At 25.4% G+C, this 20932-nt stretch overlaps 1 protein-coding gene across 2 annotated transcripts in view; it reads right to left on the bottom strand.

Moving 5' to 3' along the window:
* LOC132932443 (probable G-protein coupled receptor CG31760) overlaps nt 1-20932 on the bottom strand; it is a 136353-nt gene that overhangs the window by 100774 nt on the left and 14647 nt on the right. For both annotated transcript variants that reach the window (XM_060998820.1, XM_060998819.1), the window contains exon 2: nt 15357-15772. In XM_060998820.1, coding sequence (XP_060854803.1) covers nt 15357-15668 — 312 coding nt within the window. In that variant the 5' untranslated portion in view covers nt 15669-15772. The remainder of the gene's footprint in view (nt 1-15356; nt 15773-20932) is intronic.

Genomic DNA, 20932 nt, shown 5'->3' with positions numbered 1-20932 from the left:
TCACCACTTTTTGAGCAGTAAATTTTTTCAATAACTTTTAAGATGTTTTCTGAAAGTAAATTGGATCTAATTGGTACTTTAGGATACAAAAAAAATAAACAAAAATGTATAGTACTTTTCAAAATAATCAGGAATAATAAAAAATAAAAAATACAGAAAAACAGTAGCTTATATACAAAACCAATTTCAAGATTTGAAATGCTCAATAAATATTAATATTATAATTAGCTAGTCATTCATTGCGATATAGTCCATCACTTTTTTGCTATTTATTGGTATTAAAATTTTATTTTATTTTTTTATTTATTTATGGATTATTAAATGTTTTAGATAAAAATCTTCAAAGTTTAATAAAAAGTTTTTCATACATTTTCCGGAATCAATTAAAAAATATTATATTTACAATATGTTTTATAAACATTTAAAATTAAAACTTTTCTGAAATTCATTAAAATTTGCTATTTATTTTTTAGCTAAGAATTCAAATATTTATATCAAAGTCTGACAATTAAATACAAGGTCCCTTGTAAATTCTTGCTGAAAACTTAACATCTAAATAATATACGAGTATATAAAGACGTTTTTTTATTTTAACTTCAAATTTTGAGGAAATTAGATATTTGATCAAACAATAACAATTAAAAATTTTAGTTATTTTGCTGTGGTTCAAAAATATTATCCATGAGAACTTTAAACTTTTACGTACATTATTATCATTATAATATGTAAACTCATTGATATTTTACAAATATTCAGATTAATTTCAAGCTTCACATAAGCAATAGTAAAAGTTAATAGCACACCGTGGAATAAATAATTATACCGCAATAATATTCACACCGTTTTATGGTAAGTCAGTATTGACTCATAAATGAATAATAATAATACTATAGGTAGTCGTTCTATATTATAATATAATCGTTACGATGTTTTTGACTAAAATTAATTCAACCTACGGCTATATTACTCTAATAATAAAATTAGTTACCTCAGTAGCAATAAAAATCGGTTTTTTTTTTATTAAAACCAATACATTTTGTATGCACAATGTATACAATTATTAAACGTAATATATATAAATTAAATATAATTCATATCTTATGTTTAAAGTTTAATTATAAGGAACACCAAATACAATCATTCAATATAGGTTAGATAAAAAGGTTCCTACGTTCATGCTCAGCTACTTTTATTTTTTTCTAAATTGGATTCGTAACAAAATATTACCCTTTAAAGTGAAAAAAGGTCTTAACACATTGTTGCGAATGAAACCTGTATGCGTTTCATACACTATTTATCCCATGGGAGCAACATTTCATTTCCTTTCTTCATTCTACTGAAATCTTACACTCGCTATTTTTGTGTAGCTCGGGTGGCCAGTAAAATTAAAATCACATGCAAACCTTGTTGTTTATGAACACTTGTTTCATGATTTTGGATTAAATGCATCTTTTTTTTTTTTACTTCTAATTTTAAGTGTATATTCATCAACTGTATGAATAAATACGACATATTATTATTAATATATTTCGAATAATAATAATGTTTTGTAGTTGAAGATCCTGAGCGGATAAATTTTACGATGTACGTTTTTTTTTTTTACAAATTGATATGTTACTACCGTATAAGAAATGATAAATCAATAATATATACTATCATATTTTTATAAAATTTTATTAAAAAAATTTAAACAAAAAAATGGTGTACAGCGAGATTGTATTACATGTTTATGATCAATCGAATAATTTTTTATGACAATGGATATTCATACCCAAAATAACAATAATTAATATTTTCTTATAATTTAAAAATTGAAACATTTCATTAAAAATAGATAATTTTTTAAATACACAATTTTGAACTATTTAATATTTTTGAATTCGTTTAGTTGTCTTAAACACTGATACAAAATATTATGCTTGACGAAAACCTTGAAATTGTGATACAAGTTATCGTTGATAAATAGTTATTATAGATGTTAAAAATATCGTAAATTCATTATCACTATTCAGTATCTTGACAAAATTCATCAAAATTACGTAAGTTTTTAAATTATTTTAAAGTTAAAAATGCATTAAGTTTCCAATTTAAAACCTAAAAATCATAATCAGTATTTATAGAAACCTAAAAATCTCAAGAATACAATAATTGTAAAAAATATTTGTGATTATTTTAAATTTGAATTTCGACGAAGTATTAAATGGTGTTTTATTGTAACTCCAAAATATTATTTATATGGACTTAAATCTTTTTAATAATGCTTAGTATATTATGGTTTTCTATATTTGATGAAATTTTAAAGATATTTTAGTAAGTTTAAGCTGTTTAAACTAAAAACACTATCCTTTGGTGCCTACGCTAATATTGTGTAATTATATACATAATGTATTAATACTTAATAACAATCATAAATAATATGAAACTCTAAAGTGAGTATTCATCAAAAATTAAATTATCCTGCATTACTTATAGAAAAATAAACTACTTTAGCATCAAAATTATATAATGTATTAAAATATGTATAGATATATACTGACATGCAGTCTCTGCTCAGAATCATTTTTTTTATCGTAATCATCGTTGAATACTAACTTAATAAATTCTATCAAGAGAACCACATATTGACGAGATTCACTCGACACCATACAAATACATAACATAGTAAATTCCAAAATTATTTTTTTAGAATTTCTCAATGGTATTTAATATATTTATTAAAAAATAATAATCACAAACTTAACATTATAGTATTAAACCACTAAATATGTTAAACGCAAAAACTTCTATAATTATATTTGGTAGTTTAATTAATTACAGAGAAAGTTTTATTACTAATTAATGATGTAATAATTTACAATCTAGATTTAACTAAATAAAAGTTGAAACGAGTTTATAATTATTAAAACAATAGTCAACTAATTTTAAATAAAATAATAATATAATATAATTATAGAATTATATATTTTATTAATAAATATATACATACAATTATTATTATACATGTATTACTACTACATAGACAGTTATTATATTACTATTCTGTACATAAATTCATATAGGTAGTAACTATTTGTGGAAGAAATGAAGTATTTTAATATTTATGAACTATGAATAAAACATTGAACATTAAATAATTTCAGTTATTTTTACTCGTCTTTAACGTACAAATTATTATTTTAGAAATCTTTTATAGTCAATTTAATTTCATCTTATTCAATTTCATTCCATTACTTTTATGTTTGTAGTGTTTATTTCATAGTTTATTTTACATCTGAAATCTAATAATTTATTATATTATTTGTACTTTTGTAATATCTAATTAAATTTTAATATATTAATAATCAATACAGAACAGCAAACTATTGATTGATTCTAATAAATTGTATTATATTGTTTTATGTTAATTTACAATTATGTATATTTTGTAAATACGAATCAAAATATAAAAAATGACGTATAATTTTGTCTAGTAATAAAAATATAATCCACAGTTTTAATATATTGTATAAATACAAACCATAATACTTTATACGAGTATATTACATAATAAAATATATTAATAATGTCAAAAATGTCAGTTGGATTTGAATAACATATTTTTTTTCTATTATCACACGTAACTCTCTAAAACAATATCTTGAAATAAATTCCTAGAATCTTTTTATTTTAAATCATTGCAGAAGGTCTTTTATGTACAGATCAATGAAACATTATCCTGTTTTGGAATACAAATAAGATGTCAATAATTGGACATATTTTTTTTTTTCATTTATCAGCATAATATTATGCTTTCATTCGATTGTATTTATATATTTAAAGAAAAATGTTTCATTTAATACACTTGTACGATTCCTTAATAAATTTAATGTAAAAGTACCCTAGGTACGTAGTATTATAATATGTTATTCCTGTGTCATTCCGAGACCCGAATATTGTCATGTATGAATGGTATAGTCTTAATACAACAAATAACTTAAATAGTTTCAAATTTCACTACAATACTCCCATTGTTCGCTTAAGATGTTCCGTGCAATTTTAAAGCTCTTTGTTTGTTTGTTGTTATATATTGTGATAACTTATGAAAATAGAAGAATCTGGTGGATTGTTTACAACTGTAAAGTCAAGATACGCGAAATAACACATATCATGTCGTATAATACTAAAAACTCTAACAAATAGGAATTCGCTCATGATTTTTAATAGGTATATGGAAAAATCATATCTTGGTGTACCTTATTAATTCGATTTTTAATAGGTATATTATTACAGCGATCGTGTGGTTTATGCTTAATCGCCCTATTGTTAAAGACGTGTTGTGCATGGTTATTCATAAATGTAACATAACTATATTATGTAAACTGCCATTCTTTGATTATTATATTAAAAATATAACCAAAGAATAACAATTTTTTAATTGTATCTCTTGACTTCAGATAATTATTATAACGGTATGTAAAAAATATAAAGGAACGCACTTACAATACATTTTAGATTCTAAAAGAAGCAATGAATGTATTAGTTTCATAATTATGTGTATTTTTTTCATTTTTACCTCACCTTTATAATTAATGAAAATAACTGAGTTTATTTTGACATATACTTCGAGGTTAGATACAAAATGTCAAGTAATTTAAAAATAATTTGAAAAAACAAAACAATTGTGATATTTACATAACGTTCGATTTTGACGAAATTGTTGTTATATATCAAAAATAAATTACTATAAGAACTTGATATTTTTATCAAATATTTATAATTAAGTATATTTAATAGACATGAAATAATTTTCAAAATATTAATATTAATATTGAAGATCCAAGATAAGATCTAAGAATTGAAAATTTGGTCTGTAAGTTACCAAACAATTTCGACAAAATTTGATGTTTAACCTAAAAATAATTATTTTATTTATTTTGCTTTTGTTTTTAAAATATTATTCGTAGAGACTTTAAAAGTTTTGCCTTTTATTATTATTTACTTTACACATTCAGATTTGTATAATATTTAGGTTAATTTTAAGGGCCCGCCACACCAACATTTGTTTTCTTTTGCTGTCTTGTGTGTAATAAAGCAACAGGGGTATTTCATACTTATACGATTACGACTCGTTCAGTGTATGGTAAAGACATTTTTATACGTTCTACAAACAAAGATGTTTCCTGTGCACTAGCCTGATAGTTTTTTTCAATATTCTAATTCGTTGTAAATGAAAGCGTGATTTAATTTAGATTAAAGATTTATTGTATTTAATTTCTTTCATATTTTATCCTTAGTTCTCAATAAATAAATACATTTAAAAAAAAAAATCTATCCTTCGATACACAAAATATATCCTCCTAAGGACAATAGTAGGTTCCTTTGCTATAAACTTAACCAGATAGTTTTGATCGTAGAGATACAGAGTACCTTTGTTGCTATATTGAGCGACAGACAGATTGAGAAACAAATATAAGTGTGCCGGCCCCTTAAGCTATTTATTCTACAAACATATCCACACTAATCTACGATACGTCGATATCGGCTTTTAAGTTAATCCTTTCATATTAAATAATATTAAAATACGTGGGTTTTTTGTTTACAAAATTAGTGCAACCAACTGTATTATGTAATACAAAAGTAAATTACTAATAGCATAATAAGTATATTGTAATAAATTATTCTTGAAAATATAGCCAAAAAATCATATCCACTCAAAATTGTATTTCGTATGTATTGATTTATCATCAAATTTAAATTTAACATACCTATTTATTTCAGTAATCTATTCAATGACGAATTAAACCTAACTATACAGAAGAAAAAATTCCCCGATTTTGATTTTATTTTTTTTTATGGAGTTCGATATTCTAAGTGTATTACCTATTATCAATAATACATTTATCTATAATCGAAGAAATTTATATTGTATATGTCTAAACATTGAGTTATATTATGATTAAATGATTTGTCTTTTTTTTAAAAGAATATAATATATTAAATATATTATTAAGAAAAAAAATATATTTTAAAAACACCGAAATGTCCAAAATAGTAAAACGTCAATTATTTATAACCAAAGACAATTTTAAAATACTACATATTTTATCTTTGAAATTTGAAGTTTCTAAGAATATTCTTTTAGTGAAAACAAACGGATAAAATAAAAACGACGTAATATACCATTTTAACGAGGTTTCAAGTATTTTATGCACACGTGGTGTAATTTTTGAAATGCTAACCACATATTATAGTACCTATTATACGAGTATACCACAACCATGACCACTTAAAGCGTTTATTGCTGTGTCTGGACTAAACCACCGCTCGTTCCATAATTTCGGACGACTTCTGTCAACCACACGTTCGCATAATAATATTAGTTGAATAGATTAAGTTTTTATAACTACGTTATGGCTTGTGCCCTGCCAGCGAACGTTGTCAAATAAAATTTGTTTTTGCTCTAAACCTAGAGCAGGTATTATGGAATTAACACATCGAGAAACAATAATATGTCAGATAAATTAAATGTCGAATGCGTGTCTAATATAACTATGTACTTTATAACTTATAATAACACTATATATTAAACAAAAAGATACAAATAAGTCATCAAATTATTTTAGTTATTAATGGTATTTTCAGTGTATACGAAATAATATGATAAAATTGATTGTAAAGTTTGACTTATGTAGAAATAGAGTTTTATAACCGTAATACTTTTGGAAGGTTTTAAAGTTCAGAATACAGTAAAATTGATCTCAAAAATTTTAAATTAACTATTCATCATGAATTTAGTTGGTACATCATATATTTATATTAAATTTGACAACCACATAAGAATTTATATTATAACGTTAGTTTTCAACCTACAAAATGTTAATTCTTTTTTTAGTTCACCAAATTTGATTTATGTTTTATAAGTTTAAAAATAATAAACATTTAACAATATTTTTTTTAATAATAGATTATAGAAATATTTAAAATATATCACTCTAAATTTATCTACTTTATGAGAATAATTGATTAAAAATTACATAAACAAATTATCTGATGCTAGTAAATTATATATATATATATATATACATTAATTTTCAATATATTTACTAAATTTATAGTATGCACATTAAAAATATTATACCATTTAAATTTTTAAACATAAAATAATCATTTGCCTTATTTCTGTAATACATTAAAAATATATTTTTTTTTTAAATTATGAAGTAATTACATAGAAAATACTAAAACCCTTAAAAATAAATCGTGAAAATAATATGCATATAAATAGGTATAGTAATTTTATGTTTAATATTATCAAAAATGTTATTTCAATATTTTTTTTTCTAAAAATTAGCATATTTAAATTGGACAAGACCGATGAAAATTATTATTTTCCTTGACAAAAAATATTTAGAACATCCAGAGAAAATTCGATTTTTTTTATATAACTAATAATTTATTAAATGATGACAAAAAATTCTTTATGTTTTTGTATTCACCTGATTGTAAGATAACTAGAAGCAAATTTATTTTATTTAAAATTAAATGCGCATTACACCTTTAAAATTGAATGCATCACAAATCATATGGAACTTTATACATCGATTGATAGCATTATTAATTGCATGGTGATTAATAAATTATTTTGTTATTTTGTTATAACTAAATCATATTAGTTGTTTTATACCATTATACCTACATAAAATCCTAAATTTAGTATTTGATTCATCTGTACTCGAAAAATGTATAAAGTTAAGTTTTTCGATAGCATTATAACAATATTTTTATAGTCAATTATTTGAATTTAACATATTTAATATGTGTTTAATATGTGGATTTTTTTTATGAACCAAAACAAAAATTTTATTCTAGAATATTTTAATTTTTTTTGCAGTTTGCTAAACATTTACTTCAAACAGAGTAAGGGCTAGTAAGTTGTGAATGTGGTATTTGTTTATATATTAATAGTGGATATTTTTATTTTTCACCTATTGTAGATTGTTTTTTTAGAATTGGGAATAGCATTGAAAGACACTGGTACCCTTGTACCTTAATAGAAATTGATGACCACCACGTTGGACATTTATTCAATTTTACATCAAGGACTACTGGCTGGTGCACCTACATAGGTAATATATTAATTATATCAAATGAAAGTTGTTGGGTTTAACGGTAGCTGTGTAAGCTTTATATTAAGGTTCAGTGCATTTTGAAGCGTTTATTTGTGTCTTCCCATGTTTACACCAGTTAGAGATAGACATTTAAAATATGCTATTATAAATTGACAACTAGTGCTACATTACAGTCAGATTTACGATATTAATCGTGTGTAAAGATCACAAAAGAACATAATGTTTAGGAATATTAGATACCTATAAATTAAACGATATATTATCAAATTTAGAACATTTATATTGTTTTATTTTTAATATAGTTAATGTTTCATAATTTACAATATAATAATAGTTAATACATTAAACATGTATATAAGATAATTGCATATCCTGAACGCCGTCGTACTACGTAGACGCTAATCTTTAATCACCTTTAGGGACTGTCAAAAAATTAAGTTGTAACTCGAAGGAAACAAAACAAAAAATGTTTTAGTACTTTTATTAACAATTTATAATTTCTCAAGATAATCAGTGTAAACTCGAAATTAATTATGGAAAGGCGAGACATTTTACGTGACACCTGTTTTCGAAAAAATCAATTTGGTTTTTTTTTTTGTAATTCAAAATATAAATGACAAAATACACGAACAAAATCCAAACATTTTCGAATTGTTTTGTGATTGAAAATGCATTACTTTTTAAATGCTTTAAAGTTTAATACAAGATTCCTCGCACGTTTTCTTAGAATATTAAAAAAAATATATATATTATATCATGCACAGATTTTTTATATACCTACTTGCATTTTAATTTTGACAAAATCGTATATATTTATTTTATTTTTGAATTTTATAATACGCATAAGTAATATTGAATGTATTGAACAATAAGTATATATTTTTATATACGTAGAAAAAAAAGTATATATTATATAACAATCTAAAGAGAGCTTGGGTGAAGGAGCCAACCAGTGTTGTAACTATACAAATATGTGGTTAGTGGAGGCTAACCAGTAGATCTCGACACCACGACACTTCAGACGCCTAATGTGTTCAAAAATTTCAGATATTGGTGGATTTTCATGATTGTGTGTATTGGAATGAAAACGTTTATAGAAGATTTTTGGCAGTATTTATTACTGTTTGGATGGATTATAAAATATCATTATGTAGAGTATAGTTGAACACATACTTTTCGATTGAAATATTTGTATTTTATTAATATTCAAGGGATTGGCAGACTCTCAGAGTTGTACGCCGTAAGTCCACGTAAGTCTGAGAAGCAGTTTAAATATAAGTTTATTTTTGAAATTAAGATGTTTTGATGTCTTGAGGTGGATATAAACCCAATCCAAGTAAGATGGTGGTTTAGAGGCAGACCCATATATCGAACATTTTATGCAGATGGTAAATGTGCATTGTCGAGGTAGATGTGGTAGATGTGGTAGATGTGATTGATGTGGTAGATGTGTCGATGAGGTTACGTGAGCAGTCTATTTTAGTGTGGAAATACTTTTTTTACCAAATGAATAGAAAATTAAGATGATTTCGAATGAAATTTTGTATATTTAAACGAAAAATACAGAATTTTACTCCGACAATTTTAGTTATTTTGTCGCGATTCAAAAAATATTAAAATTAGAAACTTTAAACTTTCCCCATAAAGTTTATTATTATTTTATAGAGAATGTAATTTTCAAAGTATTCAGACAAATTTTAAACTAGTTATTTTAAGAATCTATTTACGATATTAAAGTGTACATTGACTTATAAGCTGATAACAATAGAATAATAATATGTTATGATATTATAATTATTAATAAAACAATATTATACACAGATTACAGGGTCAATGTTAGTTTAGCTTTCCGATAACTATAATAAAATTAAATTACTTATAATAATAATATAATTTATATTTTTATAAATTATTGAATATCTTTAGAAATAGAGGTCTACACTTTGTTTATGTTCTGTATAGAATCGTTTTTTTTATTTGCACTAAATTTAACATTGAACTCAAATGTAACACATCCATTAAAGTGAACTGCTTAATGACGATACACATTTGAAACATTTGAAATACATCAGAATGGCTTCCCTGGTATTTTTATTATGTTTCCACAATTTATTTAGGCACAATTTCCACTTTTTACCCATCCATAGTAGTTATACATAAATACATAACCTACTATCAATAATATATTATCCACTTTGTAAAACAGTGCATGCAATTATTATTATTTAAACAACTACTGGTTTGTTTATAATGTTTTATTAGGAAAAGCATTTTAAAATATCAATTAAATGGATAAAAAAGATAAATTTAAATTGTATTTTATAGGTTTCTACAACAATGATTTATATGAATATGCCCATGTATTATTATAGTATCATCATGAATACGTGGCTTATATAAGTATTAAAATATATCAATTTTAATTACGTTTCACTTTTCTATATGAATATATTATTATACGAATAAAATATTATTATTCCACAAAGGGATAGTTATAATATGACAATGTATCTACCATATTTATTTTTAAAATATATTTTTCTGAAACAATAGCTGACTTCAATAATTTATTATTAATGTTAAAATAAATCTATCAACTTTTTCAACAAACAGTTTATGGGTAAGCGTTTTAAATGCTCTTTTGTGTTTGAACAAAAAACAAATCTTATTAAAAATGCGTGAATAATAGGTTTATACGTTTCGTCATTAATCGTGATTATATTGGATAATTTGAAAACAATGAAATGTCTTTATAATAGGTAATTAGATGAACTTACACTTTGGTTTTTGAAAAATGTATATAAATAACCTTCGCTCTTCCTTTTCAACGCTTATACAAGTCTAATCTGATCGAATGACGTATATCGAAATATATATTTACTATTTTAGTTTTATTTTAAAAATAATTACATAATCCACTCACGTCTTCTTCAAAAAACCTATTTTGCTTTTATATTCTAATTAATAGCACTGACATTTATTCTTTATAATATTATAAAATATATTTACAAAGAAAATGTAAAAAAATATGTTTCTAAAATGTGTTTTAGACCATAAATAATATCGATAATAGCATTTAATTTTGATCAGATAGTCAAGTTCTATTCCTTTATAAAACCTATAAAAAACAAGTGATTAAATAGTTTCTACGAAAATGTACTATTCGATCTTTACACAGTATACTCAAGTACTCAGTTTATATCATTTTGACAACATATTGAAAAATGATTCAAAATCAAAAATGTCTAAAAATTATTGATAAATATTATGGGTATAAATTATTTAAAATAAACTCTAGTCTATAGTACCTATATAGTATATATTTTATATCGTTTCAATTAATTAATTTTTTATTGTTATACTTATGTGATTACATGATGAGTGATGACATTTAATTTTTGTACTATTTTATAAAAATACATTTATTTTTGATAAATAACAATTCAAATTATATTTTTAATATATTTCATACTAAATGACACCTATTTAATTTTATTAGAATAGATTAATATTACTAAAATATGTAATATGATTTTAAACATAATAATACTATATTTATGATAGGTAGTATCATTAATTATTATCACCTTAACACAAAAACATAGACATATAATAGAATTATATATTATATGTCTATGCAAAAAGACAACTGTTACAGATAAATATTACCATTTTACTAAATATTTTATTCAAACATATTATAATATTTAGCAAATAATTTAACAAATTGTATACTTACCGATTCCTATTTTTTATTCTAAATTTAATGAAATACATTTATTATCTGTATTGTATTTTTTTTTTTTTTTTTTTTTTTTTACTAGGTCTTTAATTCAATATAATAATCAATACAGATCATTATTATCTTTATAGAAATTATAATATTTTATTATCATTCCTAAGGCTTCGAAAAAAAAAATGTAATTTATTCTTAATACCATTATTTTCACCTCTAATTTAAACTAATTATAATTTATAAAATATATGTTATTTACATTTAGTACATGTTTTATTTTAATAAATTGAAAATTATAATTTTTTTCAATATTTGGTGTTTTGCATGGTTAAAAAATATTGTGTTGGAAGTTTAGTATAAACATTAAAATATTTTCTAATAGGTCATAAAAATACATAACGTGTATTTATTAAAAGAGATAAAAAACATATATACCAAAATAGATTAAAATAGTTTTTATCTATTTTTATCTACAGCTCTGATCTATTTATTTTATCTTAACTTCAAATTACTGTATACATGAATCCAATCGACAGTAATTTAGATTTATGAGTATTTCACGGAAATTTTAATCTATTTTAACGTCAAATAAAAATAAGACTGATGTTTAAAAATAGAAATTTAATGCAATATTTAAATGATTCGTGCGTAAGACTATTCAAACTACAGTTTTGTACGTCAGTTAGTTTGATTAAAAAAGACGGTATAAATGTTTGCAATAAAAAAATACTTACTCTACGCAGATATTGTAAGTATGTGCCTCGTCAGAAATTCTATACTAAGAGTAGTCATTTTTTTGAATGTGTACTATAACTTGGTTATATAATGCATTTTGTATTAGATACCCAAAACACATTGTATTATTTAATGTATATTAAATAACTAGGAAATAAAGTACAAAAGTAATTCTAAAATTATTATCCACTCTTCAATTTTATTAATTTTAAAACATTTTCATAATTATTATGTGTTAAAAATATTTAAGCAACAAATCATTCATTATTTTTTTTGTATATTTTACAACATTTTCAATAACTCTGTCAATATAAATAAATGTTTCATAACGAGAGACCATTTTTAGATGAGCGAAACAATTTATGTATAATGTATTGGTTTTACAATAACGTTTATAATTTCATTGTGTGTACCTTTAGAAACTTTTTTAAGTAGATAAAAGATTCTATTTTCAATTTTGAAGATGGTTCCTGGTAGAAAGTTTAATTTAATTGTTACTTGGATAATGGGTCAAATGTAAATATTAAATTTTAAACTCAAACGGGTTTTTTTTTTATTATTAAAAAAAATATATCGATCATACAAACTTGAAATATTCTAGTATTGGTTAATTTATTATTTTCTATACAAAGTAAAATGCTCAAAATATTAAGAATTCAAGATTAATTTGAAGCTATTTAAAAAGTATTTTTTTTTATTATTATTTTCCTAAAAATGTTATACTCAGACAAAAAGCTTGAATTCCTCATAAGTCGTACTTATAGTAGTTTAAGAACTTCGATTATTAATTTTTTAATACATTTAAAATCTTATGTTATCACGCATCATTTTAACATTTTAATTTTAAAGTGAATATCTATTTTTCGAATTGTGTTCGTTATTATTTTTTATCTGCTATTGATTTTGAATATTTATAAACTATAAAAAAAATGTCAAGTAGATTATAAAACGTGTGTTTAAGATACCGTTTTTAGTGTTTAGAATATTTTCACAAAAGGTAATTTTTTTCTTAATATATATTTTCAATTATATATCGACTTAAATTATATGTTACAAGAAGTATTTTTCATATATTTTTAATACATTTTAGATTTTTTAAGACATGCATGCACTTGATGTCTTGATCTTACTATAATATTATATTATGTTTAAATGTATCATGTTTTGTTCATACACGTTAGATACCTATATTATATTTTTTATTTTTTATGACCACCAAACTAAGAATATTACTAAGAAAAAAAAAGATCAAAAGAGACTTTTTCAGAAAATTTGGGTACATTGCGTCTTCAATATATTACTTGGTAATTAATATTATTAATTAATGTAAATAAGTAAGTCGCTTATAAAAGCTATTTTAGAGTTTAGATATAAATATTTAATTAAATATTCGACACATTTTTTATTATTTTGATAACTCTTGTTTTAACATAGCAACATCAATAATACAATTCTCATAGTAAATATTATTATTGTTCATGTTTCAGTTATTTTTAGAATATTGTTTTATTCTGTCAGATTTATAAAAGGTTTATTTCATAAATGTTATTATTTAATTGAAAAGAATAGAAACTTTTAAAAGACATATATATTTTTTAATTAAATCTAACTCTCGATTTTCACAAGAAAAGAGTTGGAAAAGTTAACTTAGATGAACAAATATGATATTTTTTAAAAGGTAAATGTTTTTAACCCGACCATTCTCCAGTATATTTCAAACGACATAATATATTTTAACAATAAAACATTTAAACTATTTTGTATATTATTAAAAAAATAATGTCAATGTAAGACGATAGATTCGTATTTTCTTGCCGTACAATGTAAATAACGTTACTTTACCTCCGTACAAAACGTTTTATTGTATACGTCATTATTATACCATTCGACATTTTTTTTTTTTAATTTGAACGTGAATATAATAATATACCATTCGTTACGCGTATAGAGCTATTTACCATGTATTAAATAAGTGATTAGCACAATTTGTCGTGATGGGGTATAATACGATTTTCGATCGACTGATCGATATAATTCTGAGCTCATAATAATACACTATATAACTGAAGTGGATTTTTTTTTTTTTTTTTTAACATTTTATCTTGAATGAAGAAAAAGTAAATAAAAATCCCGATGTTCGTGACCTGACTGATGACGCGTAACATGGCCTTTTATAATCCTTTATTTTTAACAATATAATGCTGTCAGCTCAACGTCATACAAAAAACATGTATATATAAAAAAAAAAAAAACGATATGCTGATAATAATTAATTTTGGAAATCAATTTAAAGCGGAACGCAAAAAGGAAATAAAAAAATGGGAATTATAGATAACGGTGATAACGAATGGGGAGTAGAAGGTACGTCGTGTGCAAGTATCGACGAGTGTCTCATTGTACAATTGCGCGTATTTTCTAACAGTATATACAAAACAAGAAATGTACATAATCTGTAAAATTAATCGTTTTCTTATAGATAGTCGTCTTTTTATTATACGAAATACATCCGTTTGGTACAGTAACGCGATAAATAAGACGTCCAGTTGAAACACTCGTACAATTAATGGGAAATCATCGATTCTAATTGTAATATTATATATTTGGTGCTCGAAAACAATATTGACGAGAACATATTATATTGTATTGTAACGATCTCGGGAAAATCGCCGGAAACGTTTTTGTCGCCATATAAATACGGTTTTTATTTTTTTATTTGTTCGTTGTACGACACGCGACTACGCCTAAACGATACGACTCAAAGCGAAAAAGTCACTCACCTGGGCGTACCGGTCGACGACGCCCTCGCCGAGGTTGAGGTGCGTGCCGGCGGTGCAGTTGTCGCCCAACTGTTGTTGCGACTCGACGATCCGCAGCAGCCGGTTGACGATGTCGTTGTCCAGCCCGCTGCCGGCGGCCGTGGCCGTCTGCTGCGGCTTGGCCGACGCCGCCTGTGCGTTTGGCCGCAGGTTCCTGGCGTTCCGCGACCGGCCGTGCCGTATGGCCGCGCTCTGTCCGGCGCAACCGGTGGCCGCGCACTGCAGCAGCACCAGCGCCGTGGCCACCAGCACGGCTGCGCCCGTGGCCGACATGGCGTGTGCTCCGTGGACGCCGTGCGTCGTTACCGCGGCCGCGGTGACGGTGACCAAAGCATCGGACACCGTTGCCGCCCGCTTGCAGCCGTCCGCTCGAACACCTGCGGCGAATCACACGAAAAGTCACATCACAACGGTGCACACGTCATATTATTATTTTACAGGATGTTGCGCGTCAAAGGGCCCGGAGCGCCGTTTTCATCGGTTTGTCGGTAAATCGAACGCGTAAAACGCTCACTATACGAACAGCGACCGAGTTAAAATCTATTTTACTCGCTACCACCGAGTTTCACGGGCTTAAAAAAAAAAATAAAAAAAATACATCACATCGACCGAGGAAACGCGTTTGTCGTCGAAAGCGACAGACAGCCGTTTTACGGTATTTTCTGATTTTATTTAACGTGAGTCGCCCCCCGTGACTAAGGAGAGGTAGGCTAGACGTTTAAATCCTCCACCCGTGACGTTTTATAACTACTTATCAAACATATAATATGTCTAATGTCCGTCGTAGTAATATGACAAAATATATATATTACAATATTATTATAGCTACACTTCAACAATTACTTATTATCACTTGTCAACGATTATACCAAAGAAGATGAAAACATATTTATGACCGTAACTGAAGAAAAGTGCCTATTCTTGATGAGTTGCATTTGGGGAAATAAAGACGAATTAACTGACACTGTGTGTAAAGCATTTACAAAATAAAATTCATCCAAAAGGATTCAGTTGAGTGACTGGACTGTGGGCAAGATATTATGTCACACTGATATTTTCACTAGGCATGTTTAGTACACATTTTTCTCATAACAGAAAACAGTAAAATGTATTGCAAAAATATCAGTGTTTAATCATTTTATTTATTGTGATCTACTGCACGTTTAATGTTCCAAGTCCTTTCCCATATTATGTTTTTTATCTCCAATAGTTAAACTATCTTTTTACAAATTAAGTATATAACTGCATATCATCAGATTTTAATATTTTCAAAACATATTAATAATTTAAAAGTAGAAGGTCTACTTAAATTTATCTATATTGCTATAGTGTTTACCCTAAAAAAAACTTAATTTAATTTCAAATAAATCCGGATATCGATGGATAATTACATTTTCATCGATTTACAGATTATAATATATTGTGTATAATATAATTCAATAAAATAGGTATATTATATTTATATAATTTTCATTATTACTTATTTTTATAGTACCTAATAATACATTTGATATCGCTTAATTATTTTTAAAGTATTACATAATCTTAATATATGATGTGTATTGTTATTATGGCATAACTATTAATTTCAATTACCGTACCACAACGATTATTCACGAATCACGACAGAATGTGTTATTATAATTGAAATAATAATAAATTTAAATTTTTCAAGATGATGACGAAATACTATGCTTATTTTTCTTTCGCTTATCTCTGCTTCGGGAAAATAATGAAAAACGGCGTAGTGGTGGAAAAATTGTAAACATAATTTTAACTAAATACTGTTGACTTTTTGGGATAGCCATAAGCCAAGCATATATTATCTTAAAATCGATACACCTGCCCTAGTGACTTATCTAATTCTAATACCAGCATTTTTTTTTTAAGTTTGTCAATAAATGTAACAAAAGTCTAAATAAATAAATATGCAGTCACTCTTCTACTCTAGCAATTTATTTTCAAATTTCGAAATGTTTATAAAATAATAGCATACAAGTTATGAAAGAAATCGTCAGTGTCAATCATCCAGGCGTGTGTTGAAAAAAACTCACATTATTATATGATTATTGTGATAGTAATAATAATGACAATAAAAATATGTCTTTATAATATATAAAAATTTAGTTTTCGACGGATATGCCACGATACTCTCCGAAACTACTCAAACCAATTTTAATGAAATTATGATCAATGTGTGTGATTTGGTTACTACCTTTTTATTATTTTTAGGGCGATAGGGCTGAGCGATTATTTTTAACAAATGATACATAATCGGTTAATCGGTTAAAAAAATCAATGCTTGGCGGGACAATTATGTAAAATTTTATATGTCAGAAATATCATCTATACACCTAATCATAAAGCCAAAAATATTATTTATCCTCACACTAAATTTTATCATTAGGCAACCAAATTTATCATGGATGCATTTTGTACAGGCAAAAAAGTTCACGGAGTTTGTTTAGCTAGTATATACATATATAATAATATTTTAATCGGATTTTCCATAAAATCCATCCCATAGTTCAGAATTTTTTTTATTTAGATATTAAAATTCAAATTGTATTAATACATTTTTGTTGATTAAGATGAACTATTTAAGAACCTAAATTTATTTTTAGAATTTATGATGATAATATAATAATAAATTACATTATTTTTTTTTTTTATTTCTGAATAAAACAATTTGTTAATATTATTTTACAATAAGTATAAGTAATATTTTAAGTATTTAACACTATTTATAAATAATATAATACGTAGAAAAATAAAAACAAGAAAAAATGTATTTATTATATTATAACAACATCATGACAGTATGCGTGAAGGAACCAATTATTATAGTGTTGGGACTTTAGGGTGTATGATTATAGTGGAAGTTAGTCAGCCAGTAAATCTCGACACTGCGTCACTTCAGGAGCCTACCGAGGTCCCCAATGATTAGTGTGGATAAAAAGTTCAGATATTGGTGGGTTTGGATGATTGTGTGTAGGTATTGGAATAATAACGTTTTATAGAAGATTTTGTTCTAAGTCTTGATATATAGAGTATAGTTGAAGAAGATGTACCTTCTGAATTTTGATCGAAGTATTTTTATTTTATTTATATTGCTTATATCAATTTGATTTTATTATATAGCTGTAATTTTATAATCACCGATAGCTTTTTATTATAATCTACATAATAATGGTGATAAACTTGTAACATTTATCGAGTCCCCTCATTAAATATTTAATAGTTATGCCGGCAGCTGGCTCTGCTGCCCTTGTGCGCACGTCTATAAAACAGATGATGAGACTTAAGATACAGACATTTCTCAGAATCGCTTGAATATCATACAATATAAACAACGCAATTATGCATTGATATGTATAATTCGTATACATGAGTATATAATATATATCATTACTATAATATTATATCTTATCGATCTGTCAAAACCACAGACGCTGGGATTCTGTCAATATATAGTCAAGTTGTGGTGTACAACTTTGTAAACGGATAGAAATTATTTTGATCTCATATCGTCTTATTATAATTTGATATGTCGAAAATATCGTCTATACACCAAATCAGAAAACCAAAAATATTATTTATCCACATGCGTATGTTAGCCAGCATTAATAGCAACCGAATTGAACACAAATATGCATTTTATATGAGCGACGAAGTGCGCGGGGATAGCTAGTAAATTTTATGTAATCTATTCATGTACGAAAATCAATTTATGTTTGTTTTTCATGGTATACTCAAAAACTACTCAGCCGATTTTTGAAATTATTCTTAGAGATTTAAAGAAAGTATAGAGAGCAGTTTGAACCACGTTCGAAAATATACCATGTTTTGTATTCAATCTGCCACAGGTGGAATCTTCATCTCAGTCGAATTATTTCATAAAACGATGTACACCGACGCCGATTTTCCTGTGAACTGAGGTACATTAAAATCGAAATACACATATTATACAGCACCATATGTTTTATATTTATTCATTTTTTACGGGCTAAATCGGGTGACTATAACTAGTATTGTCTTGTCTTGTTTAGTGAAATATAGTCTAAAACATAGACAGAAACCTTCGAATTTGTATTGAAATTGTATGTATTAGAAAAGTCCTTAAATATATTTAAATTGTATACGGTAAATTGAAAAATTCAAGAAAATAATTTTAAAAAATCAAGATATTACAAATAATAACGTAAATCTTGATATTAATACAACGAATAGTAAGTTACTTGAATGCTATTATTTTTTTTCTTTTTCTTTTATTAAATGAAAAACTAGAAAATATTTATTTCTTATTAACAATTCTAGTAATATTTATTATTTACCGTGCACTAGCGCTAAAATATATATATATAACAGAAAACCCAAAATATGTTATAATTAATTCAAAATATTTATATAATAACAATTTAAAAAAAAAATAGGTACAGGATACAATAACATTACATACTATATATATATTTTTTAAAGATTTATGTACTATTTTTTTTTTCTAATTGTATATTTAATTGACTTACAACAAAATACCTCGGTGTTAACTTTGATAAAAGACTAACGTGGAATCACCATACTCACACCACCAAAATTAAGCTAAACTCTCGCCTTCGTTCCTTTAACCACTTCTTAAACTCCAAATCCAAACTTTCAATCAGTACCAAACTATTGCTGTACAAAAGCCTGCTAAACCCTATTTGGACGTATGGGGTCCAAATTTGGGGTTCAGCAAAAAAATCAAACATTAAAAAAATTCAAGTTGTCGAAAATAAAATTCTACGTCTAATTACAAACGCGCCTTGCTATGTCTCGAACCACACACTACACACTGACTTAAAACTACTAACAGTATTAGAAACCGCCTCTAAATCCTACAAACGCTACCACAATTATTCATTTCACGATCATCCAAACATTCTTGCGAAAAATCTTTCCAACCCAATGTCTGGAAACCCCCCAAAAAGACTAAAGAGGAAATGGTGCCGCGACCTATTCCTTGACTAACTCATGAAAAAAAAAAGCCGGAGTGTCGCCAGTGAGCGGCTTCTACACTCAAGCCTTTCTGTTAAATTTTGTATTTCTTTTTATAGCCATCTATTATGCTTATTATACTAAACACTGTATAGATTGTATGAATAAAATAAATGTTAAAAAAAAATATTCAATTGAATTAGCTTTTGTCAAATTTAAATGAGATGGATTATTATTTTTTCTTTATATTCTTATTATTATTTCAAAGTATAAAACAATAAAATACTTAAATTGTTTTAAATTAACACAGCAATAAATGTAATTATACTTTGAGCTTTATATTTATTTATATACAATTAGTATTACACTAATAATTACTAATTTTATTATGAGACGAGTAGTTAATTAACTTTATGACTTATGTATGTATATTGTTTATAACTATTTTATTATTGTTTTGATAAATATAGTTTTGGAATCACGATGTCATTTTATTTTTGTATTCAATGATTTTTAACTACTATGGAACTACCATTTTGTAATAAGCGTTCATCATTGTATGT

Source organism: Rhopalosiphum padi, chromosome 1 (assembly GCF_020882245.1).
Source record: "Rhopalosiphum padi isolate XX-2018 chromosome 1, ASM2088224v1, whole genome shotgun sequence".
Lineage (NCBI taxonomy): Eukaryota > Metazoa > Arthropoda > Insecta > Hemiptera > Aphididae > Rhopalosiphum > Rhopalosiphum padi.
Note: the sequence above shows the minus strand (reverse complement) of the source record. Positions and strands in the feature narration are given on the sequence as shown.